This window comes from Linepithema humile, chromosome 7 (assembly GCF_040581485.1).
Source record: "Linepithema humile isolate Giens D197 chromosome 7, Lhum_UNIL_v1.0, whole genome shotgun sequence".
Taxonomy (NCBI): domain Eukaryota; kingdom Metazoa; phylum Arthropoda; class Insecta; order Hymenoptera; family Formicidae; genus Linepithema; species Linepithema humile.
The window spans coordinates 14,879,589-14,903,571 of record NC_090134.1 but is presented as its reverse complement, the minus strand read 5'-3'; the positions used below and the strand labels follow the sequence as shown (position 1 = coordinate 14,903,571).

The window sequence follows — 23,983 nt, the reverse complement described above, 5'->3', positions numbered from 1 at the left end:
TTACAGTCTAAATACAAGTACAAAGCAATTTGTATTACAAATGCATCTGTTGCAGCGATATTTAACATTATAAACGTTAAATACCTAGCGCTATAATTTGCAATATATGTAATTTATAGCGCCTTTCTAATTTATTTTTTAATTTTTATTACGCAATTTTCAGTGCTATCAATATTTTACAAAATAAAAGTATTTTTTCGATAAAAACTCAAAGCATTTCTATATTAAAGGAGCAAGAGAGAAAACACTAAAGCGTGCGAGAGAGACAGCTACTGTTTGACGATGAGATCATCATTGCCTCTCTTGCCGCTCGCCCCGCTCAGCATTTGCCCCTCTTGCCGCTCGCCCCGCACAGTATTAGCCCCTCTTGCCTCTCGTCCCTCTTTGCGCATGAGGTAACCTTCTCTCTATAGATCTTGCCCATGAATTAGGGTAAAATCAGATGATACGGAAAAGAGCTGCGGAACGGAGAGTGCGTTATTGAGATAGCCAATCACAGCTATTCCGATTGTTTTCCGCAAGTCTTGTTCCCTCAGTTCACATGATACGGAATAAAGAATCCAATGACGCATCTGCGAAAAATAAAATTTAACTCTCTTCAGTCACACTTCCGAAAAATGACGTAATAGTCATTCTGGGTGAAATCCACCCCTGCACCTTTGCACTGCAATAAATTATTGTAAAATGCAAAGAAAAAAAAAAAAAAAAATACTGAGATAAGTTTTGACCCTTTTTTACAAAAGCATGTCTATTATATATAAAAAATTTAATTTTACATATGCAAAAAAAATGTTGAAAAAAAAACCGTTTCGAAAATGACTTTTTTCACAAAAATTGTTATAACTTTTTTTATTTTTAATCTAAAAAAAAAAAAAATGGTTTTATAAACCTAAAATGACATGCTTTCAGACAAATATTATTACTTTTATGGTCTTTCCAAAAAGTATATTTATTTTGCCGAATAAAGTTAGAATTTTGGACAAAAGAATGATACCCATAAATTTATGGAAGAATCTTTGTTTATTTTGAAAAAATTAATATAAAAATTATAAAAAAATTATAATGATGTAGAAAAAGAATAAATATATCATTTCTAATTATTATTTAATGCCCATAGTGCATTCGACACATAAATATGTGCGATGTTTATCGCACATTGGTCGCTTGCAGCTCGGACACTCAAAGTATGTTTTTTTGTCGGTGCCTCTGGGGCACACTTGATAGCGTTTATGCTTCTCTAGTTTCGGGCGATCTTCGGTAGTCATTGGCAAATCTCTTAACGCTAAAATATTAGCAATGCCAATTCTTATTTAAAAATTCTTATTTATAAAATCGATAAAATAACAATATAAAAATTTTTTTGATAATTCTAACTTTCAGAATCATTAATTATATATTTACAATTTGATGTTGCACCAAAAAAAGAGAAGAAAAAAAATTGCTGCGGAAATCAAAATTTTGACGTAATAGTCACACTGGAGGTGTTTACGATAATTCAAGTTCGAGTTAGTTTTACTAGGACCGAAAAATGAGATAGACATAACCATCTAGAACCTTTATGATTTATGACAACTCGACGCTGTCTTGTATTGCTTGAGTTAAATTCATTGAATTTGTTGAGTTTATTGAGCAAATTTTATTGTAATAGAAAAATGTCAACTGCAAATCAGTCTATGAAAGAAACAAATAATGTTGGTATGTATGTTGGTATACCTCTTTAATAAATTAATAATAATATAATTAATAATAATAATAAATGACATTTTTTTATTACAATAAAATTTGCTCAATAAATTCAATGAATTTAAGGGTGTTTACGATAATTCAAATTCGAGTTATAGCGTTTTCGATTATACAGGATTTGAACGACCCAAGATTGGTTAATGACGTCATTGCAACCTCTCCACCAATGAAAGACTTGCATTTATAGTAAAATAGTGATTGATCAACCCTAGATCGTTCAAACCCCGTTTATTCGAAAACGCTATTAGGGCGGTATTCATAGTCCGTTCTTATATTTAAAATCGTCTTAAGCACGGACTTATATTCGCTCTCTTCGTCACACATAGATTGTGTCTGACGAAGAGAGCGAATATAAGTTCGTGCTTAAGACGATCTTGAATATAAGAACGGACTATGAATACCGCCCTTAGTTTCACTAGGGCCAAAAAATGAGATAGACATAACCATCTAGAACCTTTATGATTCATGACAACTCGACGCTGTCTTGTATTGCTTGAGTTATATTCATTGAATTTATTGAGTTTATTAAGCAAATTTTATTGTAATAGAAAAATGTCATTTATTATTATTATTAATTATATTATTATTAATTTATTAAAGAGGTATACAAACATACATACCAACATTATTTGTTTTTTTCATAGACTGATTTGCAGTTGACATTTTTCTATTACAATAAAATTTGCTCAATAAACTCAACAAATTCAATGAATTTAACTCAAGCAATACAAGACAGCGTCGAGTTGTCATGAATCATAAAGGTTCTAGATGGTTATGTCTATCTCATTTTTTGGTCCTAGTGAAACTAACTCGAACTTGAATTATCGTAAACACCCTCTGTTTGCCGATGAGATCATTATTGCCCCTCTTGCCGCTCGTCCCTCTTTGCGCATGAGGTAACCTTCTCTCTATAGATCTTGGTATGTGACGGCACCCTCATTGTTGGAAAGCATCGTGTTTGATACCGTGTCGATGTGTGTCCCCTAAATGCCTTGACAGAAAGCTCCTAGTATAAAGGTTGTTTTCCAGCAAAGGACACAAGTTGACACAAATCGACACAAGTATCACTCTGTCTTTGTTTGATATTCAATGAGCAACAGAGAGAATAATACTTTTGTGTCGCTTGTGTCTCTTGGTGGAAAACTACCAAAGAAGTGTCAAATGAAATTAAAGTAAGAAGAAGTATACGAATAAAATATTAGAAAAATGCCATCGTATATTTTGGAAACTTGTTCTAATAGAACCTACCGAAAATCACATAAACAAAAAAAACTCGAGAAAAAGCAGAAGATAACTTTTCACACATAAGTACAACATAATGTAAGATACGAACCCCGTGATTGGTTAATTTCAAATGCATTTTATTAAAAAACTATTGACCTCACAATTTTTTTGTACAAACATTTTTTACTCACGTTATCGAGATCTATCCACTCCTTCAAGGACTTGCGTTTGATTTGAAACACCCTGTATGTATATATAAGGCGGCTTTGTGCAAAGGATTTTATCTCTTCTTTTAATATTTTTATTTACCAATCTTTTATAAATAAGATATTTTTAAAATAATTTTTGACAATATCTGATTTATAAAGGATTGATAAATACACAACTTTTAAGAAGAGCAATTTTTAGGATAGTCATATTTTAAAAAATAAACAAGTATTCGATCCGACCATTATAGTTTCAAATTTTGTGACACGGTTTTTTTCAATTAATATACAATATTTGTTTTAGAAGAACTTAAAGTCTTCCAGAACAAGCACACAAAATTTTGTGTATGTGCAGTGTTAAGAATAAAATTAGAATAGAATTAAATTTTAAAACTTGACTAATTGTTAAATGAAACTTTGTGCGGTGCACAATTTGCACACTTGCGGTTCATGACTATAGTCCTCTTAAATTATAGATGAAAAGATTGTTTTTACTGTCTAGCTTGCATTCGTGTTTAATATGCGAGTATTTTTTCATCTATTATAGTTTACGTGTAAACCCTGGCTTTTAATATTCAAAATAAGTTATTGGTCATTATTGTGTGAAATATCTATAAGAGTTTATCATCTTTTTAAATATTAATAAAAATGCAATATTTTATTTACACGCACACACACACACGCGCGCGCGCGCGCACACACACAATTAATAAAAGTAATTAATTAAAATAATTTAAATGTACATTTTCAAATTATACTGGTTATTGAAAATAACTGATCTTTTGCTAAATAAACTGTAAATGCAAAAATAAATGTTACAATATATGTATTTACAATACGTGTGTATTTATATTTCAAATCTGATTGATATACATAATTATGTTTTACAAGTATGCATTACGGACACTTTATAGATATAGCACATATCGGAACCAAAAAGTCGTGGACGTAGCACGGAAGAGATCCAAAAAATCGTGGACATTAGCTACGTAATTCAATGTGCACGTTGTGTGCACATAGGCCGGTATTCATAGTCCGTTCTTATATTTAAGATTGTCTTAAGCACGGACTTATATTCGCTCTCTTCGTCAGACACAATCTATGTGTGACGAAGAGAGCGAATATAAGTTCGTGCTTAAGACGATCTTGAATATAATAGCGTTTTCGATTATACAGGATTTGAACGACCCAGGGTTGGTTAATGACGTCATTGCAACCTCTCCACCAATGAAAGACTTGCATTTATAGTAAAATAGTGATTGATCAACCCTGGGTCGTTCAAATCCTGTATAATCGAAAACGCTATAAGAACGGACTAGAATACCGCCCATAGAGGCGCTAGCGGACAGAAACACGTAAAATGCGGGCATGTCCACTCTCAGTTTTCTCTCTGGTTGTGCAGTTGGCGCCATTTTTTGCTTCATTTTCTTTCTTTGTTATTTTATGCAAATAGAATAAGAAATAGATGTTATCTGTAAATTTCGTACGTAAAAATTAATTTTTAATTTACGACATCCAATAAACCTTGTAGTGATTAAATCTATTAAATAAATCAATGGTGAATAAATAATCTGAGAGTGGCGCGGCATTTTTCATCATAAGATATATTTCATATAGTAAAATATAATTTAGAAAGACAGATTTTATTTCATTTGTTAATTGTTAATGTTCTCTCAAATAGGTTGAAATATTTTTCATTTCTGAAATATTAATAAAAACAAGTGAAAGAATTTAAAAGCATTATGGATAAAAGAAAATTAATGTTTAAAACCAGTTTACATAAGGATTTGCAACTAGCCAATCAATCATTGAAAAAAACTGCTTCTATTATTAATAGTGAACAAATAAGTTCTTCAACTAATATTACAGTACAAGATAAGATTGATCATTTACTTGATGATAGAAGCTCAACTGTAAAATCCTCAACATTGAAACCACTCCAACCAAATAATCAATTGACAGTAAGAAATAATCTGTCTATTGCAAATAGGAAAAGAAACCTTCATGAAATTGAAAAAGATGATTCTACTGCTGGCTGTAAATTATTGAATACTAAAACTTCAAAGCAGCTAAATAGCCAAATATCAACCAGCACTGCCTCTATGAGCCAACAGGAAAATATTCATTTAACAGAAGATAGGATTTCAAGATCAAAGAAATTGAACACTTCTAATTCATCAATGGAGAAATCAGTTTCTCAGAAACGTAAAGTTTTAAGTTCAAATTTGGCAGAAGAAACTTCAGACAGTGATCTTGATCTATCACATGATAAATATACTGTTATAAAAAAAAAACTAAATAAAACTGAAGTTGATAGAAATGCACCGTATGTTACTCAAGATGTTGGTATTAATCATCAGTCTCCTAGAAAAACACTTTCTTTGGTTCATAGATCACCTGTTGAACCAATTACTAAATCTAATGTTTCTCAGAAAAAGCAGCAGGATAAGAAAGAGTTTTATTCGCCTGTAAATTTAGAGAAACATAATATTAATAGTAAACAATTAGACAAATGCAAAGTTAATAATGAAGAATGTTCTCTAAAAGAGCAAAGTTTTCGTATATCTGCTTTTACCAACTTGTTACAGAAATGTGGAATTATATTATCAATTGATGATGTACATGTTCTGAGTAAGTTTATTATACGTATATATTTTATATAATTTTGTTGTACTCTGTGGCCAGGTATTTTTATATCTCATTTATTTACACATGAGATCTATCGTGATTTGTTTGCACGTGTTAAAAAGAAAGAAAAACAAATTAATAAAATTATATTTTGCATATTTAAATTTTTGTTTTTACAGATGTTCCTCCATCCATTGCTAAATGGAAGATGAAGAAAATGTTAAATTCAAAGCAGCATCAGAAGACAGATATAATTGATTGCATAGAAAAATATATCCAAAGTGAAGTGTGTTTTGAAAAGATGTTAAATGATATGGAATTATCTGTTGACAGTAGAAGTTTTAGTGCTCTAAGAAGTGTGTCTCTCGCAAGAATGCTACTGGAGGTTACAGAAATTCAAGCAGATGTATATAATATCTTTATGTCTAAACTTAACGAATCTGTTTTATTAGCGTAAGTATATAAAAAAATAAAATTTAGTAATTTTATGAATTTAGATTTGGATATTATTGCTCATACTATAATCATTTTGATTAATCAGTAAATGAAATAACAATTAATACAAGGTTCTCACTTCTATTCTTATATCATTGGAAATTTAACTTGGCAAAGTTATATTTAATTTGAATGTATATGTTTATTATATTATTATTATATTATTATTTTTTTAACACTGAAAACATCTTACATATTTTTAAAGAGATACTCCAGAAAAAGTACCTTGGGCAGTATTATTATTACACCAGTTTCGTTTTTTGGACACCGTAATCAATGTTGATACATTAACTACAAATATAGAGCAACTATTGGAAACATGTCCACAATGGTTTCAATATGAACTCATCTTATTCTTGCCTGATATTCTATCAGACACTCAACATCAAGACATTGCTGAAATTCTAATGAAAATGTTGGAAGAAAATTGCGAGTTGACAAATGTAATTTTAAATTGTATCGCCAGTTTTAACCTTGGCAAAGAATATTTGGAACAATATAAACTTAAAGTATTACATTTGTTAAAAACAAATATGAAAGTTGAGCTTATACCAACTGTCATCAGGTACATCAATATTTGATCATAAATTCGTTGTTATTTCTGTTTTTAATATTACAACATTTTGTTAGAACTCTTTTAATTCTGCAGATTTCTTCTTAATGATTGTGTATGTCCCGATATTGTCAAACAAATGATACTTGTATTACGAAGTATAGAAACGCAGCCTCTTGCTGGGGATGAAGTTAAAGACTGTTATAAAAATCAAGTACAGATCATTAAAACGTTAAAGATGTGTATGTTACTAGCTAAGGAGGTGACGCATGCTGCAATAGCAGTGATAAAAGACATTAATAAAAATCCAAAACCATTAGATTTAATTATTTTGCTTCTGGTATTCTCTGGGATGGTAAAGCAAAAAAATGCAGAAATTTTATTGAAACAAAACATACAATGTGGTTTTTATAGAATAAGTTTACTTCATACACTTTACAGTGATTACAAAGAGGTTTGTATATATTTTGCAAATAAAAAAATTAATGCAATTAATTCTTGCTTGATAAAAAATAGTCTACATATGAATAGTCTACATATTTAAATTTATTTTTTAGGTTGTTCGAGAATTACAGCCAGTGATATTACAATTAGCGGGTAAACTATTGAAATCCGAAGAACGTGTGTTCACTAATTTCGCAATAGAATGGTTTCGATTACAAATTCTTAGCCAGAAGAATATGTTGTTTAAGCAGCGTGAGATTATAGAAAAGATTATTCTTTTTATGGGTAATAACGATCAAACTGTGAAACATGCACTATCTGTTCTTTGTAAGATAGCGGAAAATATGAATGACAAAGATTGTTTAGTATCGCATTGCAATCACCTGAGAATTTTATTAGAAAAGATAGATTGCTTTGGGCTCGAAGAAGTTGGCACTCTAAGTGACCTATTGCACAGATTATGTTTGTCTGACGACGCCACTTCGGAATCCCTACGGGATGATTTGTTTATACTGTTGCAAAAACAATTGTCTTCTGCTAAACCAATGTAAGCAAATTATAAAATTAATAGAATACTTAATTTTGATTTGTGAAATATAAATGTTGGACAATATATACGTTTCAGTACAAAATGCAAAGGTGTCATGGGAGCAGTAATGGCGATAAAACATCTAGCAGCAAGAACCGAAACTTGTAATCAAGCCCTAAAATTATTTAGTATGTTCATTATTTTGCATACTCTTGAATTATGTAATATAACAAAATAGAGTAAATAGAGTATAGAATTCAATTTCAAAGTAAAAAAAGTTCTGATAAAGTTTGATATTTTCAAAAAATGAAAAAAATAATACAGCAAAAAATTTGTAAACCGTGATATACATACGTATATTTTGTCGTTTGCAGATAAAGTAATGAAGAGTGTAAGAAGTTGTTCGAAGTCGCAACCTTTATTTTATGACCAACTAGCACATGTAATAGCACAAACTGAACTCATTAATACAGATTTTCTCCAAAAAATTAGCAACTGCATTGAAGATGAGTTTGTTAATACATATATGACAGATAAACAATCTAGGTAAACTATACTTTATAAATTCTTTCGCAATTATAACTCTATTATGGTAGTTACAATTAGCGGTTATTTGTGAAACAAAACTAATTTTTTTATATAATTTTTATTTTCAGTGATGATTTAGTACCTAAATTTGGATTAAATAATACAGAAAATGAGCCACAAAACTGTGTGTTAAACTTCGGAAATAAAAAAAGTGGTCCAATCGCACCAATATTGTTTCGTCTTCTCAAAACTTGTTGCATGCGACTCAGCGTGCACGGAGAATTGGAGGCCATAGACGCTCTTTTGGGATGTGGAATGTTAATGCCATCATCTTTTGATATACCAGAACCTTCAGTGCTAGATCTTCTTATATGTGGTATTAATTGGTAGTTATCAATATAAAATTTTCTATTTTACAGTGCAATTTTTTAAATATTTTACCAAGTCTGGCCAAGATTACAAATAACTGTGAGAGGAATGTTACAGGTTTAGAGAAGTAATCACAGGCTTTGTCACGCAAACAGATCCTTTACTACGAGAACAAGTACTAAAACGTTTGGATTCGTTGATATACTTGCAGGGTGAACTAAACACATTATTAACATTATGTGATACTAAGTACCAACCATTGCCATGTTACTTTCATTACTTTCCATTACCTCCATTTATAAAAAATGAAAAAAAGACTGGCAAAAAAGGGAAGAAATCTACGAAAGGAAAGAAATCTAAAGTTAATATAACCGAAAAGACTGAATCCTGGGAGATAGATTCAACACTTTGCTCCAAAAATCCAGCGTATTTTCGGAAGTTTGATGCAAACGTAATTGAATTTTTAATAATAAATAAACATACAGAATACTTTTATTAGGTGTTGTGGTCATATAAAATTGCCATTTTTATAAGTCAAAATAAAAACGCTATATTTTTTCGAAAAAATAAATTTTATTCAATCCAAATATGAATCGTTAGCATTAATAACATGTTAATATTATGTTAATATGTTTAGATAGCCTATTTGTTGGATATTGAAATAACTTTACAATCATCACAGTCTGAAACACAAGGCATATCAATCAAGCAAGTCTGTTTTCTCGTAAGAGAACTCTTGGCGATGTTCGAAAATGAACCCTCCGAATCTTTTATGAAAGATTTAATACATTTGTTGCCAAAAGTCTGCTCAAAATTAGACGATGTTATCAAGATATTAAGACAAAGTAACAATGACGATTTCAGAAAAGGAGCAAGATTATTATTGTGCCTTCTTACCAAAATTTTCAATTGGAAAGGATTTTTGAGTGTGACATATAACACGTTGCTACGCGGTGCGGTATATTTCTGTTAATTATAAGAATTATAAGAATTGAACACATGATATTTATAAATATTGTACTGATATATCTTTTTATAGAGGGATTACGTAGTTTAGCTAAACAAGTTAATGAAGAAAATGCACAATTGCGGTCTTGTAAAGAACTTGTTGCGGAATCATACAAATATTTTGAATCATTGTCAGATATTGCTACTGAGATATCATTAGCTACTGCTCTTGTCAACGTGTGCCAATCGTTGATGAAACATTCTGAAACTTATATGCAACAGCATAAAAGCAAACATGGTGAGTGTATAAGCACTTTGTTGATGTTATTATGAATTTATATAAATTCCTCATTAATTTTATGTTTTAGCAAAATTGGCATATGGATTTCTTTGTCTGGAATGGCCTGAAGATAGACATACTGGTCCTCAGTACAAATTATCTATTATTCAATTATTGAATAATTGGATAGATAATGAATCATCGCCACTAGATACAATAACGTCAATTTTAGAATGGTTACCAGATGAAACGTCCAATTTGGAAAACGCCCAAAGTGCTTTAACAAGAATTCCTTCTGTGAACAAATATGTTTTTCACTTGTTATATAAAAAATTATTTGAAGGTTTAATTAAAGGTATCAATGTATCATTGTTAGCAACCAACTCGTAAGTATATTTATGTTATTTTTTTCTAGAAAATTGAATATCTCAAAATTTTGTTTCAAGTATTCAATGAATTTAAATTAATACAATTTTTACAAAATATATCCGTCAATATAAATATTGATTTATAGAAATTTATTAATAAACCTTTTTCAGAGATCCAAAGAGAATAAAGATATGGCATAACATTGCACTAAATGTTCAAAAACTTGTGCTGATTTGTAAAAGTTCAAAAACGAATACTAATATACAACTATTTCTGCGATATATGCCTACGATAATAAAACAATTTTTAAGTACTGGTATGCCAATACTCGAACATAATCTGAAATATCAAACAGATGATATAACTAATATTCTTAAAATGATGCAAAGTAAGAAATTATTTTATGGTATCGACGAAATATTTAGAAAATATCCCATAACCACCGTTTATCTTGTAACATACGTTTATCTTGTAACATACGTTAAGAAATTTTCGGGATTTTTTAATCAGATTCTACAAAAATTTCTCGATATTATCCGACCCAATATTTTCAGTATCGACATTTAATCCCTATAGTAATCTTTTCCAAATCATATTTAAATTGAGACTTACAACTAATGCATGCATATTCAATTAAAAAAATTTTTTTGAGAAACAAAACCTTGTATGTAAAATCAACATTATTTTCTGCAATTTTGACTTATTTTTTTAATAAAAAATCACGCTTTCACAGTTGTATTATAACACCTTGTATAATTATTATGTTCAGGTGGTACACGGCATCTACATGCTATATGCTGCGACTGCACAGAGAAAAAGAACTTACTACTAACAAAATATGTGCCTGTAGCAAAATCTATATTGGAGAAATTAATTTATAGTGTCAAAGGGATGTTAGTCCTTAACGATAGTGCAGCAGCCTTTTGGATGGGGAATCTTGTTAATAAAAATTTAGACGGCCGTGAAATTCTTTCGCAGGTTATTATTAGTTTTAATTTTTATATCATTATCACGTTCTATAAAGATTGTATATAAACGAACGAAACATTAATTCATTGCATTTTTATAGACTTCATCAGAAGAAACTGCTTTATCACACATAAATGCACTTTCAGAAGAATTAGTCAGTGCATCATCTGAAATCTTGGATTCTGATTTAAGTGAAGATCCAATGGAAGAAAACGAGGATGATTGTATTGATGAATCATAGGTGTGGTGATAGATACGTCAAAATAGATACATATATAAATAGATACATATATAATTTCATTGTAGAAATAATTAAAAGTTTGAACAAGAAAAAGAAAAAACTGATTTTTATATGAATATAGAAAATTGTTACATTTGTCACATGATTACATAATCATGTGAATATGCATAGAATAGAAATATGTGAAATACAAAAGGAATTACAAAAGTAATAAAAATATACTATTATATATTTATACTATCAAAAAGATTAGATTTTTATTCAACACAAATAATACACGTAATCTCATAAAGTATGATACATATATATCAGATATGTACAATTTTTTTCTACTTTATTCCTGTTAAATACAATAAAATGAGAATATTTTCTCTGTTGCAAACATCTTCATTTTCTGAATTTTCTTGTGTCTAGATTTTATGTATCTTCTGCTCTCTTTAAAAAGATAAAAAATTTTAATTTGTTCATTTTTGATAAATCTTTTTAAATTTTAGAGTATAGAATTAATCATTTTTTAAACTTTCTTTGAAACTTTATGCACCTTCCAGTCAAGCAATCTACATTCAATCTACATACAAAAAGTAAGATTTTTATTTCTCGACTAGTTTGTGTTTTCTCATACTTTTTAGCTCAGTTTTTTCTAAAATTCTATGATTTCCAGATATTTGACTGTTTAAAATAAAATGAGACATCCTATATAGGAGTATATATAGGTACAGGTAGATTATCACATACCAGTTTATTTTTAAATTGCTGCCGTTTCCATGTAAAATCCGGCATAAGAGTTTCTTCAACAAACGTTATATGGTTTAAACCATCAACCAATAATATAGAATGAGTTCTTGTACCGTATTCTTTTCCAGTAGAAACAAAAATTGAACTAAGGTCTTCATATTTTGTTGGATATCTCTTTCTTAATTCAGGATCTGGTAGATGTCTATAACACATGATTCTAACTTAGTTAACACTTAAACGTTTTATATAAGCTAAATATCAAATTCAAGTGCATTAATGCATATCATTTTAGTATGTAAAGCTGATATACTTTTTCTCTGATTTTAAGAAATTAATAAGTTCTTCAATGAGATCATCCTGTTTTGAAACATCCACATTCTGTATAATATGTTTAAATTCTTTTTTTCCTACTTCAACTTTTTTAAAAGGATGATCTATTCCACTATTTCCAATACCTATAATATCACTGTTACAAACTTTAGGCCCGCCAGATTTTGCACAGCTACTTAAATAATGCACATCTGCATTGCTGAAAAAATATTGTACACAATTTAAAATTTAGTAAGATTTTAAATTATTTTTGTCACAATTAAATAATAATAGTGGAATATATGAGTTTATATTATCAATTATAGATTTTTTTACATACTTTAAATCTAACAAAAGCAAACAATAAGGATTGTATTGTTGTCCATCAATATTTTCTTTATGTAGTTTGCTCAAATATGATTCTTTTGAATCATTGGAAGTAACAAAATTACTTATCAATGAACCACGACTCTTCTTTAAATCTTTCACACCTTCTTCATTAGTTAGATTTAAAATTACAGCAGCTTTTCCTCTTATTGATAAAGCTAACCAAGTTCCACCTTCCTTACCAGGTTCCATATCAGTACCTAATGTATTATAATTTTGTTTAAATTCTTAATCGCTAATTAAAATCTACTAATATAATTAAATGTCTAAAATGCAAGGAAATTTTTATCAATTTTACCAAAAAAAATTGCTGTTTTTTTAAACAATCAATATCATTAAAATATTTGATATTTGGTAAATCAGATATCAGTAAGCAATATTAAATTGAAATATTCACCTGAATTATGCAAAATTTAAAGAAAATTTGCAACATTATAATTTTAAATAACTCAATTTTCATCATACCTCCTAAACATTCAGGATGTTTTTCCCAGTAATGAGCTGATGATGCAGGACGCTTATAAATCTCATCTCGATTTGATGCAACAATCAATCGATAGGATTTAATAGTGGCATTTGGATTGCGATAAATAAATGAAATGCACATGACTGATTAGTATTCACTATTCACTGTTTTTAAGAAGATTCAAGAAAGAACTCTATAACTATAATCATATTCTGTAACGCTTTGTTCTGGAATACTGATAACGTTATCACACCTCCTTCATAAATTAAGATAATGGTATTTGTTTACACACTTAATGCACGTATTTTGTATTTCATAAAAAAACTTATTTATGATCAGCACTAAAGAGATAACTCTTCCTTTAATAATACATTTTGTTGTGTTTAGACCATATAATGTAATGTTGTAACTATTAATAATTAAAATTTTGTATGTTATAAAAATGTTATTTTATTTGTAAATGGTAATAACTAATAAATGCATTTGAAAAATATTGACATAAAGATCATAAACATTAATATTACATAAAAACATAAATTTAAAACATACAGAGTTAAAAGCGCAAATGTTATAACCTATTTAATAAATATTTTAATTTCAGGTTAGTCTCACACACACATATCAAATGTTTTAAGATACAAAATTGTCAATTTTTCTTCCTCTTATATTCAACCTATAAAAATGGCTCAAATAAAATTTTTATACAATGCAAAGCTCATCGAACTAGAATTATACTAGATATGACCAGTGTAGCCAGATTTGGCCCGGTTTTTCGCGCATGCGCGACGCGGCGAACGCAGTGAAGTGTTTCAGTCTAGGAAAAGAGTATACCATATGGTACCCGGTTATTTTAAAAAATTATTTTCTGAAAAATTAATAAAAAAATAAAATATATTTACATATATTTATATTTTCATATACATATATATATATACATATAAATATATGTAAATATACTTTGTTTTTTTATTGATTTTTCAGAAAATAATAATTTTTAAAATAAACGGGTACTATATGGTATACCTTTTTACTAGACTGAAACACTTCACTGCGTTTGCCGCGTCGCACATGCACGAAAAACCAAGCCAAATCTGGCTACACTGCATCGGCAAACAGAAGCTATCTCAGACAGCTACTGTTTGTCGATGAGATCATCATGCTCTCCCCTTCCTTCATCGCCCCTCGCCATCAACCGGTTTTACTGAGGTCACAGATGTTTATACTAGTACTAGATCGCTAACTTTAGGCTTTGACCATTGAGTAAAAAGAAACAGGAAGGAGCATATACTAGCCAGGACTAGGTAAATCCGCGGACGGATGTACGTCATGGCAGCCATCTTGAGCGACCACTTTTTGAAAGTGAGAGGGAATGCTCGAGCATAGCGGCAAGCGGCATACCGTACGCCGTACGCATTAATATGCAGTGTATAGTCTTTTATGCAACAGTGTATGGAAATAAACGATCAAAATGGAATACTGTAGAGCTTGTGGCATAACAGCAACAGCTCGAAATCATGGAATAACGTTTCATCGGTTAGTATTATCAACAATAATGAGATTTTTATTTTGGAGATTATAATCGTATGTATAGTATTGTGAAATTGTAGATTCACAATAATTACTAAATAATTTTCACTCACAAACAGGTTTCCGAAAAATCCGGAATCATAGAAATGCATGGATAAATTTTTGTAAGGACGAAGGATTTAATATAAATTTAGATTTTAGATTTTAACATTGCTCTTATGGAAATACTGCACGAGTGCAATCCCAATGAAAAACGCCATTAAAATTTGGTATTATTGTTGCATATTATAGTTATTTTCTTTTAATTGTACATTATTTCCTAATTAAACATAACAAGTCATTCAATATTGGCGCCCTTGAGCGGCCATCTTGAGCGACCACTTTATATAGTCACTTCCGTCCGCACTTTTACGACCAAACGCTCCCTCCTGTTTCTTTTTACTCAATGGCTTTGACGTATGGAAAAACTGAGGCTGGCAGGATTTCCGGTTTCGGCCATGACACCCTACAACAAAATGGCCGCTTAAGAACTGCTCAACAACTGCTCAACAACTGCTCAACAACTGCTCAGCAACTGCTCAACAACTGCTCAACAACTGCTCAACAACTGCTCAACAACTGCTCGGCATCTTTCAAGAATTTTTACAATATTATCAATTTGTATCACCACGCCGGGTATCACATGTGCATACGCACGTACAGATATAAGGCCATCACACACAAAATGACATAACTGCATATGCATAGCATAAGACCGTCTCGACCAATGAACATGCTATGTAAATCAATATGGCACCTTTATGCTAGATGTTCATTGGTCGAGACGGTCTTATGCTATGCATATGCAGTTATGTCATTTTGGCCGGTATTCATAGTCCGTTCTTATATTTAAGATTGTTTTAAGCATGGACTTATATTCGCTCTCTTCGTCACACATAGATTGTGTCTGACGAAGAGAGCGAATATAAGTTTGTGCTTAAGACGATCTTGAATATAAGAACGGACTATGAATACCGCCCTTTGTGTGTGAGGGCCTGTACACATTACACACGCATTGTCGCCACTTTGTTGTAGGGTGTCATGGCCGAAACCGGAAATCCTGCCGGCCTCAGCTCTTTTGACGAAGTTAGCGATCTAGTACTAGTATAGACATCTGTGACTGAGGTAACCTTCTCTCTATAGATCTTGGTCTGTGAGCAGATGTCGCTTTGAGAAAGATGACAACGTAGAAGAGATTCTAGATAAAAATCCCTGGCAAAAGAAGATGACAACATAACCAATGTTATAAACACAAACTCTACTTCACATGTCTAACCTTTGTGTATTTTGAGGTTAGATTCTCGTATTCATTCGCATTTGTGCTTTTTATAACTAAGAAATAAAAAGGTATTTTTGACAATGACTTTGTCTCCGAATTTTGATTTAAAAAAGGAATTAGACATTAGTCTTCAGGATACAACAGCTTTGAATTCACTATGCGGAAATATAGCTTCTGGTACGTGTTTTACTTACAATCATTACAATTTTTTTCGTGCTAAAATAATTTTTTGGAAAAGTAATAATAGGAATAAAATTAAGTTTTAAATTGAATTAGCTTTAAAATATGTTTTTATACTTTATTTCTTTTAATTTTCTTAATTTTATTGCTGAGTAAAAAAGTAATAATTTTAGGTTATACTTTTATAAATTTTCTGTATACATATGTAATGTAAAAAATTAATCAAATTTTATAAGACAAGACACAAAAATGTTTTATTTCAGAAATTGAATCAGGTTCTATGAAATTGTGCACATTTGTGGAGACCTTAAGCTCTTATATGACAAATCAAAATATTGTTATGAGAGAAAATGGAGTTATAGCTTTATCCTATGTTTTGTCACAACTATCCCAAGATTATCTCACTGAGTCAGAATTGTATTTTATTACAATATTTTATTGTGACAGGATAAAGGATCATTATAATATTATACCATCTGTGTTAAATGGTATTTTAGCAATTGTAAGCATTTCCTTGAAAATTATTTCCTTTTTTTTAAATCTTTTTTTCTATTGAATTTTTACTCATAAACTTTGTTTTAGATAAATATGACTTATTTACCTGCAAGTGCACCATCATCTTTATTAAGAGCTATGTTTGAGCATGTTCAATGCCAATCTCAGCTATTAACAGATCGTCGTAATATATATTTAATATTTAAAATTTTAATAGAAAACAAACTAGACGATTTGAAATCCATGGGACCAGATTTAGTTTACGGTATCATTAGTTCTATTGATGGTGAAAGAGATCCAAGTAATCTCATGTTATTGTTTAACATATTGCCACATTTTATAAAAGAATTTCCATTGGGACATTTAGTCGAAGAAATGTTTGAAGTTATGGCATGTTATTTCCCAGTTGATTTTAATCCTGTAATTATATTATAAATTGATTTTTTTATCGTATGTAATATATTTGACATATAAGTATATAATTAATAAATATTTTGCAGTCTAGTACGGAGGATGTGACACGAGAAGATTTAGCAAAAAAATTGGCTCCCTGTTTATGTGCTGTCCCAGACTTTGCAGATTATTGTATACCACTCATAATTGAGAAATCATATTCTTCTCTTAGGGTTGCTAAACTTGATTCCTTGAATCTATTATGTGAAAGTGTTCAAACATTTGGATTGTTAAAAGTAAAACCATATTTATTAGAATTATGGACAACGTTAAAGAAAGAAATTATGCCAGAAAGAGACATTGAGATAAGAGATGCTGCATTAGAAGCATTAACATCTTTAGTTAAAGTTATATCAGTTGACAAAGTTGCCTCTAAGGATTTTATTGACAAAATAATTATTGATATAAAATCGTCACTATGTGATGTACAATTCAGTTTATATAGACCTGCCCAAAAGATATTGGAAATGATAGCGATAATTAGTAAACCAATGTGTGTGCAAATTTTGCAAGTTATAATACCTTTATGTATTGGGCAGTATTCTACAAAAAGTTCAGTGAACGATAAAATTATATTGATAGAAACTTTAAATAATTTTATGAAAATTTGTACCAATTATGATTTCTGCATTCAAGGTAAGTTGTGTTATAATATGCGAAAGTAATATAAGCAAAAGTATTAATGAGATAAAATTTAATTTAGATGTTCCAGAATTAGCATGGGTAAATATACCTCAGATATATTTAGATGGCTTGACAGCAGAAGATATTGAACTAAAAAGTAAAATATTTCTTGGCTTAACAATCCAAAAAAAGTACTTAAATGATGTACAACGTTCTATATGTTATAATGCAATATGCAATGAAATTGAAACAGGATGCCATGAAATGCAGATTATATGTCACACGACTATTATAGATTTTACTGCATTATATTTAGAAGAAATATTGTTGGTTACAGAAAGATTATCATTAAACATAGGTAAGTAATACCTAATAAGTTTATGTAAGAACACACGCACTCGGAGAAAGAAAGATAAGGTGAATTAACTTACACTAATAGAAGTGTATAATAATGTATTATTAAAATATTCCAGATGAAACGGAAATGAAACTACTGAAACGTAGAATACAAGCGTTGTCAGCAATTGCAAAAATACGTGAAATAGGTTATACAATTCTTCCAAAAATTGTTGCATTGTTAACAAATGATATTTGCACTGATATATGCATTACAGCATTATTAAATATTCAAAAGTTAATTACTTTAAAGAAATTTGATTTCAATATACATGAGTTTTTATATAACGAATGTCACATTATTGATAAATTAATTGCGTATAAAACAAATGTTCTAAATCATAAACTGCTGATATCTAATGTCTGTCAGTTAATCATACGAAATCTTACAATTAAAGAACAATATATGATTGCAGCAAAATACGCTACAATTTTAAATACAAAAATGCTGGAAACTGATGTCAATTTATTAATGAATCTTTTAATTCCTTTGAAGAAAGACATCAATTTGAATATTAGCTATAATGCAGTGGAAAATCTGTATAATCTAGCTGTTAGCAATTGCAATCTGGATGTAAGACAAACGGCGTGTATATTTTTATCCGTTTTATTGAATAAAATGGAAATAATAGATCTCGACACGATTGTACCTTATCTAGAAGACAAAATAGATGATAATTTAAAAGCGAATATTGACATTGAATCAAAGCAGCAAGTAGTTAACTTTCAGATCTGGATGACCAAAGCTCTTGTCATGAGAGGACATGAGCAGTCTCGATACTTTTTAAAGAATGTATGTGTAATATAATGTTATAATACGAATTATTTTGATTATAACAGATAAAACTAATATATTTCATTTTTTTTTGTGTTTTTGCAGCTTACATATTTACTAAGTCATAATGAACTAGGTCGACATGTAAGTGAACAATATCAAATTTTAGTAAACAAACATGAAGATATTTTAATAGTGGAAAATTTCTGTAATGTAAAAATCTTTTATAAACAAAGAGTATTCGAACATTTATTGCAACAAAATGTTAATTTTACAAACTCGATGAGACAGAATTATCTGATTGTTGTAGTACATTTACTAGAACATATACCGGAGGAATTATTATTTTTATATTTAACCGAGGTAAGTTTGTTATCAAATTAAAATTAGTGCATGGAAATTTTGATGATCAAGCAATTTGGACAGTTTGGATCTCTCTCGAAATCGCGAATGTCAAATAGTTCATGTCTTCAGTTGAAGATATGTTCGAATTAACTTCAGGTTCAAAAATTAAATATTTCACAAATCAATTTTGTCACAAATGAAAAACATTAATATTGACAATGTGATATCGACATGTGCAAAAAGCCTTTTTCTCTGTTTTTAATTCATTTTGTATTAATTTTTTCACTGTTTTTCCAAATTGTTCGAATCTTTAGATACTACAAATTGATATTATAGGTCGATTGCCATTTATGTTCAAACTGTTCGAATTGTAATCGAAATGTCCAAACTTGGCATTCTTTTTTCTCTTTCTTCAAACTGTTTGAACATGCAAAATGTACAAATCTTTTGTCTAACAATAAGTCCTAATTAGAATAATTTCTCATTTAAATAATAATATTTTGATTAACATATTGTATTGTTAGTTGGTGCCACTGTTGATCGAGTCTTTATCTCTTAATGATGAGCATTTAGTTACCTGGACATTGATCTCACTTAAATTGTTGCTTGATACGAAACACGACGTATTTTCTGATAATGCACAGTGTGTCATACCGAGACTTCTGCAATTATCAACATTTCGAAGCATGGTAATTATTTCTTTCAATTTTAATTAAAAAAATAAAACTTAATCTTATTACAAAAGTAAATTAATATTATGACATTAACAGAAAGTTAGAATTGCGGCTCTGGAATGCTTGGCGAATTACGCTAATTATCCTACTATTTTAATCAATCCGTACAAGCAGCTTGTATTAGACAAATTGGGTACAATAATCGACGATCGCAAACGTTTAGTCAGAAAAGCTGCAGTGCAAGCCAGAATACGATGGTTTTTAATGAGTTCATCTGACAGGTCACAGGAGTGACATATTGCAATTCAACATTATATAAGTGCGATTAATACAATTTTATAAATATTTTTGTGTTTGTATACCCCGAAAAAAAAATATAAATTTCTTATTGCGGGATAAATTAACACAGAGAGTTGTCTTTATTTAGAAATCCATTTCATATATATTTTCCTGAGAATCCTGCGTTTCCTATCTCTATTCATCCCTGTGGATAGCCTTCTAATCGAATAAACTACTGATCTTATTAAATGGATCTAAACCGTAGCTAGAACTTAGATGCCTTCAGTGCAGCGCAAGCATGGGCGATGGTGAGAATTATATCCCTTATTTAAAGCCAATATTTTAATGTATTTACAGTGTCTCTTTTATCTCAGATATAAAACATGGGAAAAGAAAATTCATAAAACTTTTTTACCAAATATTCGTACATGATATATCGATGTGCATTTATAGGTGTGGCGAAGAATGGTGCATATCGATATGACGACGGTACGAAATATATTGGAGATTGGAATCGTAAAGGATTGAAACACGGTGCCGGTTTACTAATTTTTCCCGATGGAATACGATACGAAGGAGCATTTCAGAATGGATTATGCTCTGGCTTGGGAGTTATTGTATTTCCAGACGGAGCAAAGTAAGTTACATTGCAAGTTTACATCACTCTTCACTTAATAAGTATGTAATCTAGAAAATAAAGATATAAATGCAATAAAAATAAAACAATGATTATTACGAAATTGAGTAGCGGCACTTATAATACATATATACATTGTTTTCTACAAGTATGCGAGTATAAAAAAATATGAGATAAACGTAATTTGATGTTTTATTTAAGTTCTACACAAGTTAACTACAATAATGTGCGATAAAATAGTGATAACCTTGACCTCATCTTGGTGAGGCCATGCAAGGTCAGATCAAAAGTCACTAGTTTATTGCTTTCTTAAAACCAAATAACTTTTGTTTAATTTGTTTAATAACATTTTTTTAATAATACATTTCTTCCAAGATATTTTAAGTGGATCATTTTGTATATTAAAAATGCTTCTATTTAATTTTCTAATAAATATCTCCAAAATTTTTATCTTTCTGGATTAATTCTTCGTATTATTGCACATATTTATACGAAAATGTTTACATTCTGTTCTGTTTTTAGATATGAAGGAGAGTTTATGCAAGGATGGTTTCATGGCCACGGAGTATTTTGGAGAGCTGACGGAATGAAATTCGAAGGAGAGTTTCGTGGAGGTCGTGTTTGGGGTTTAGGTATCTAATCAACTTGTAACAACAGATTATCAAATCTTATTTGTTTAATAAAGCAATGTAAATGTTGCTCTTTGTTTTGCCTTTTAACATAACACGGATACAATCATTTTAGGTTTAGTGACCTATGCTGACGGATCGCATGGATTTCCGAGAAATGAAGGTTTTTTTCAAGATTGCAGATTAATGAGGCGACGACGTTGTCCGGACATAGTGCAAAAAGCACAAAAGATTTCTATGATGGCGCGCGCTCAGTGCAATTAAGTAATAAAATGGATCGTATAGCTATAGCGAGTAATTAGAAAAAAGACATATACATATATATATAATCTTCATTTATCAGCTTATAATTTTGAAAATGTTGAGATATTCCTTTAATCAAAATAAAAGTAATTCTGCATTTTCATATTTGAATATACGTTTTATATATATATTTTGATATTTATAATCTTATTTTATTACAAAATTTCACTCGTAAATGAAAATATTGATGAATTTGAATTATTCGTAGCAAGAACATATGCGAGTAACATTTAAAAAAATTGGGTATACGATTGCGTAAAGAAATACGAAGGTGTCTTTATAAGAGTTAGCCGTGTACAAAGTAAAACGCGGACAATGTCGATGATGTCAGTTTCTTAAATCCAGAGCAAAACGTTGTAATTATATCGGGGTACGCCCCAAAAGAAAAAGTTGGAGAGGGAACACAAGGCTAGACTACTTTCTGCTCTCGAAGAGGCGTGGCGCGAAGCCAGATGTTCCAGTTTTGAAGACGAAGGTGCGGCAACCGATCGATCAGTCAATAAAATATGCATTTAATGCTTTACAATGTATTACATTGCCATCCCGATTTCATATTTTATCATTGCATTTCATATCGAAGCATTGCGACACGAGAAATTTGAAGACTTAAGATTTAAATTTAAGATAAAGCTATGTATAATAAGAAATAAGTCTTCTAGATTTATTTTCTTACTGGACAATTAAAAAAAAATCTTTTATTTTGAACTGATTAGAACTGATTGAAATTTGTTCTAATCTTATAGAAAGTAAGAAAAGGTGAATTCAAATCTAATTGCTGCTGTGTTATCTTCCAAAAGTCCTAGTGCAAGGATAATGTATTCTTGTCAAGGATAATATATTAAACAAATGAGTTGTTTAAGCCATCAAGTTTCGATAGAATGTGTACTTTTACTCTTATATTATCCATCACATAAGAACTTTTTACAAAACATTTAAAAAAATACAATTTTCAATATTGTCATAATATTCACAACATTGTTATGGAATGGCACATTTAATAGGGAGCAAATCGTTCGATAATGGCGCAATATCCTTGAAATTTATCCTTGACACTACCTCCCACCATAGCGAAGAAACTGTGCACATTGAAAGATTTCGGGGTTCGTTTTTCAAGGTTTGTCCGTCAAGTATAAAAGTACCGATTGCCATCGACAGAAACATTCGTATTTCAGCACAGATACGACAAAGTTATCTTAGGATATCCGCCTGATATAATGGCAGCTAAGGTATGTTAAGTACAATCAATAGTGATAAATTATATTTTTTTCCATCAAACATACGAATAAAGATTAAATTCTTAAACTAATAACTTTTATTTGCAGATGTTCGTATTTATTTGCGCTTTGGCCGCGGCCAATGCCGGCTACATCGGAATGCCCTCCGCTTTGCAATATCAAATTGCACCGATAGCGCACGTTCAACCCCACGCTATCACGTCGACATCCGATAATATATTGCGCAGTCATGGCAATTTGGCGCAAATAGCGACGCAAACGAAGACCATCGACACGCCGTTCTCCAGTTCGAGCAAAACTGATATTCGCGTAAGCAATCCAGCTCTTACTTACGCGCAACTCGCTCATCCAGCTACCCCATTAGCGTACACCGCGGCCGTACGCGCTCCGGCTGCTCTTGGAGTCGCTTATTCTCCAGCCGTTGAAGTCTCTCACATGAGCTACAGCAGCCCGATTGGAATTGCTTACGCCTATTAAATCGATTACTGGATCTCTTAATGTGACACGTATATGTTTACTTTCGTATTTATTTAAGCTAACACTTATTTAACTCTTGTAAGTATGTACGCAATCAATTGATGATCATTGCACATCGATAAAAACGCAATAAAAATTACCTGTTCTTCACAAAGAAATTGCTTACTTTTAACAACCTATCTACAAATCTATCTCTTCGAGTCAATTTCATCG

General features: G+C 30.3%; 5 protein-coding genes across 11 annotated transcripts; 4 read left to right on the top strand and 1 right to left on the bottom strand.

The window, feature by feature from the left end:
* The first annotated feature begins 4,520 nt into the window (after positions 1-4,520).
* On the top strand, positions 4,521-11,773 carry Fancd2. Of its 3 annotated transcripts, none has more exons than XM_067359406.1 (16): positions 4,521-4,731; positions 5,164-5,804; positions 5,981-6,254; positions 6,502-6,861; positions 6,946-7,303; positions 7,407-7,840; positions 7,919-8,010; positions 8,197-8,368; positions 8,479-8,736; positions 8,837-9,170; positions 9,357-9,672; positions 9,759-9,965; positions 10,036-10,333; positions 10,487-10,704; positions 11,086-11,294; positions 11,386-11,773. In XM_067359406.1, the coding sequence occupies exons 2-16, from the start codon at positions 5,276-5,278 to the stop codon at positions 11,524-11,526; spliced, it is 4,200 nt and encodes a 1,399-aa protein (XP_067215507.1). In that variant the 5' UTR covers positions 4,521-4,731; positions 5,164-5,275; the 3' UTR covers positions 11,527-11,773. The 3 variants fall into 3 exon arrangements, with proteins under 3 accessions (XP_067215507.1, XP_012219227.2, XP_012219220.2); XM_012363804.2 differs by having other exon boundaries at positions 4,529-4,656; XM_012363797.2 differs by having other exon boundaries at positions 4,534-4,656; positions 4,855-5,804.
* Tango2 (transport and golgi organization 2) lies at positions 11,751-14,187 on the bottom strand. Of its 3 annotated transcripts, none has more exons than XM_012363817.2 (5): positions 13,423-14,187; positions 12,911-13,157; positions 12,572-12,790; positions 12,262-12,463; positions 11,751-12,094 (listed from the first exon to the last, which is right to left on the bottom strand). In XM_012363817.2, exons 1-5 carry the CDS (start codon positions 13,562-13,564, stop codon positions 12,041-12,043), a joined length of 864 nt encoding a protein of 287 aa, XP_012219240.1. In that variant the 5' UTR covers positions 13,565-14,187; the 3' UTR covers positions 11,751-12,040. The 3 variants fall into 3 exon arrangements, with proteins under 3 accessions (XP_012219240.1, XP_012219249.1, XP_067215512.1); XM_012363826.2 differs by having other exon boundaries at positions 11,751-11,961; positions 13,423-14,184; XM_067359411.1 differs by having other exon boundaries at positions 11,751-12,463; positions 13,423-14,186.
* Positions 14,188-16,191: 2,004 nt separating this feature from the next.
* Positions 16,192-20,614, top strand: Mms19 (MMS19 nucleotide excision repair protein). 3 transcript variants are annotated; one of them, XM_067359409.1, is made up of 9 exons: positions 16,192-16,445; positions 16,712-16,950; positions 17,031-17,363; positions 17,444-18,032; positions 18,100-18,378; positions 18,494-19,209; positions 19,297-19,335; positions 19,502-19,554; positions 20,061-20,201. In XM_067359409.1, the coding sequence occupies exons 1-8, from the start codon at positions 16,349-16,351 to the stop codon at positions 19,511-19,513; spliced, it is 2,304 nt and encodes a 767-aa protein (XP_067215510.1). In that variant the 5' UTR covers positions 16,192-16,348; the 3' UTR covers positions 19,514-19,554; positions 20,061-20,201. The 3 variants fall into 3 exon arrangements, with proteins under 3 accessions (XP_067215510.1, XP_012219262.1, XP_067215509.1); XM_012363839.2 differs by adding an exon at positions 20,307-20,614 and having other exon boundaries at positions 16,215-16,445; positions 19,297-19,554; positions 20,061-20,225; XM_067359408.1 differs by lacking the exon at positions 17,031-17,363 and adding an exon at positions 20,307-20,614 and having other exon boundaries at positions 16,216-16,445; positions 19,297-19,554; positions 20,061-20,225.
* Positions 20,615-20,656: 42 nt separating this feature from the next.
* On the top strand, positions 20,657-22,169 carry rtp (retinophilin). Its single transcript, XM_012363699.2, has 4 exons — positions 20,657-20,797; positions 20,943-21,126; positions 21,649-21,758; positions 21,871-22,169. Exons 1-4 carry the CDS (start codon positions 20,788-20,790, stop codon positions 22,017-22,019), a joined length of 453 nt encoding a protein of 150 aa, XP_012219122.2. The 5' UTR covers positions 20,657-20,787; the 3' UTR covers positions 22,020-22,169.
* A 142-nt stretch (positions 22,170-22,311) lies between these two features.
* Positions 22,312-23,922, top strand: LOC137001138 (cuticle protein 67-like). The gene is made up of 3 exons (XM_067359412.1): positions 22,312-22,533; positions 23,173-23,284; positions 23,381-23,922. The coding sequence occupies exons 2-3, from the start codon at positions 23,273-23,275 to the stop codon at positions 23,768-23,770; spliced, it is 402 nt and encodes a 133-aa protein (XP_067215513.1). The 5' UTR covers positions 22,312-22,533; positions 23,173-23,272; the 3' UTR covers positions 23,771-23,922.
* Positions 23,923-23,983: the final 61 nt, after the last annotated feature.

What these genes read in the sequence shown, in the direction of transcription:
- Fancd2 (XM_012363797.2), top strand. Translation starts at nt 4,916, where the DNA reads ATGGATAAAAGAAAATTAATGTTTAAAACCAGTTTACATAAGGATTTG. An exon ending in TTTACAGTGATTACAAAGAG is followed by an intron (nt 7,304 to 7,406) that starts GTTTGTATATAT and finishes TTTATTTTTTAG; the next exon opens with GTTGTTCGAGAATTACAGCC. An exon ending in ATATAACACGTTGCTACGCG is followed by an intron (nt 9,673 to 9,758) that starts GTGCGGTATATT and finishes ATCTTTTTATAG; the next exon opens with AGGGATTACGTAGTTTAGCT.
- Tango2 (XM_012363817.2), bottom strand. Translation starts at nt 13,564, where the DNA reads ATGTGCATTTCATTTATTTATCGCAATCCAAATGCCACTATTAAATCC. An exon ending in TTCTTAAAATCAGAGAAAAA is followed by an intron (nt 12,464 to 12,571) that starts GTATATCAGCTT and finishes CATGTGTTATAG; the next exon opens with ACATCTACCAGATCCTGAAT. An exon ending in AGCAATTTAAAAATAAACTG is followed by an intron (nt 12,095 to 12,261) that starts GTATGTGATAAT and finishes TTTTGTATGTAG; the next exon opens with ATTGAATGTAGATTGCTTGA.
- Mms19 (XM_012363839.2), top strand. Translation starts at nt 16,349, where the DNA reads ATGACTTTGTCTCCGAATTTTGATTTAAAAAAGGAATTAGACATTAGT. An exon ending in TTATGATTTCTGCATTCAAG is followed by an intron (nt 18,033 to 18,099) that starts GTAAGTTGTGTT and finishes AATTTAATTTAG; the next exon opens with ATGTTCCAGAATTAGCATGG. An exon ending in TATCAACATTTCGAAGCATG is followed by an intron (nt 20,226 to 20,306) that starts GTAATTATTTCT and finishes TGACATTAACAG; the next exon opens with AAAGTTAGAATTGCGGCTCT.
- rtp (XM_012363699.2), top strand. An exon ending in GTATTTCCAGACGGAGCAAA is followed by an intron (nt 21,127 to 21,648) that starts GTAAGTTACATT and finishes TTCTGTTTTTAG; the next exon opens with ATATGAAGGAGAGTTTATGC. An exon ending in AGGTCGTGTTTGGGGTTTAG is followed by an intron (nt 21,759 to 21,870) that starts GTATCTAATCAA and finishes CAATCATTTTAG; the next exon opens with GTTTAGTGACCTATGCTGAC.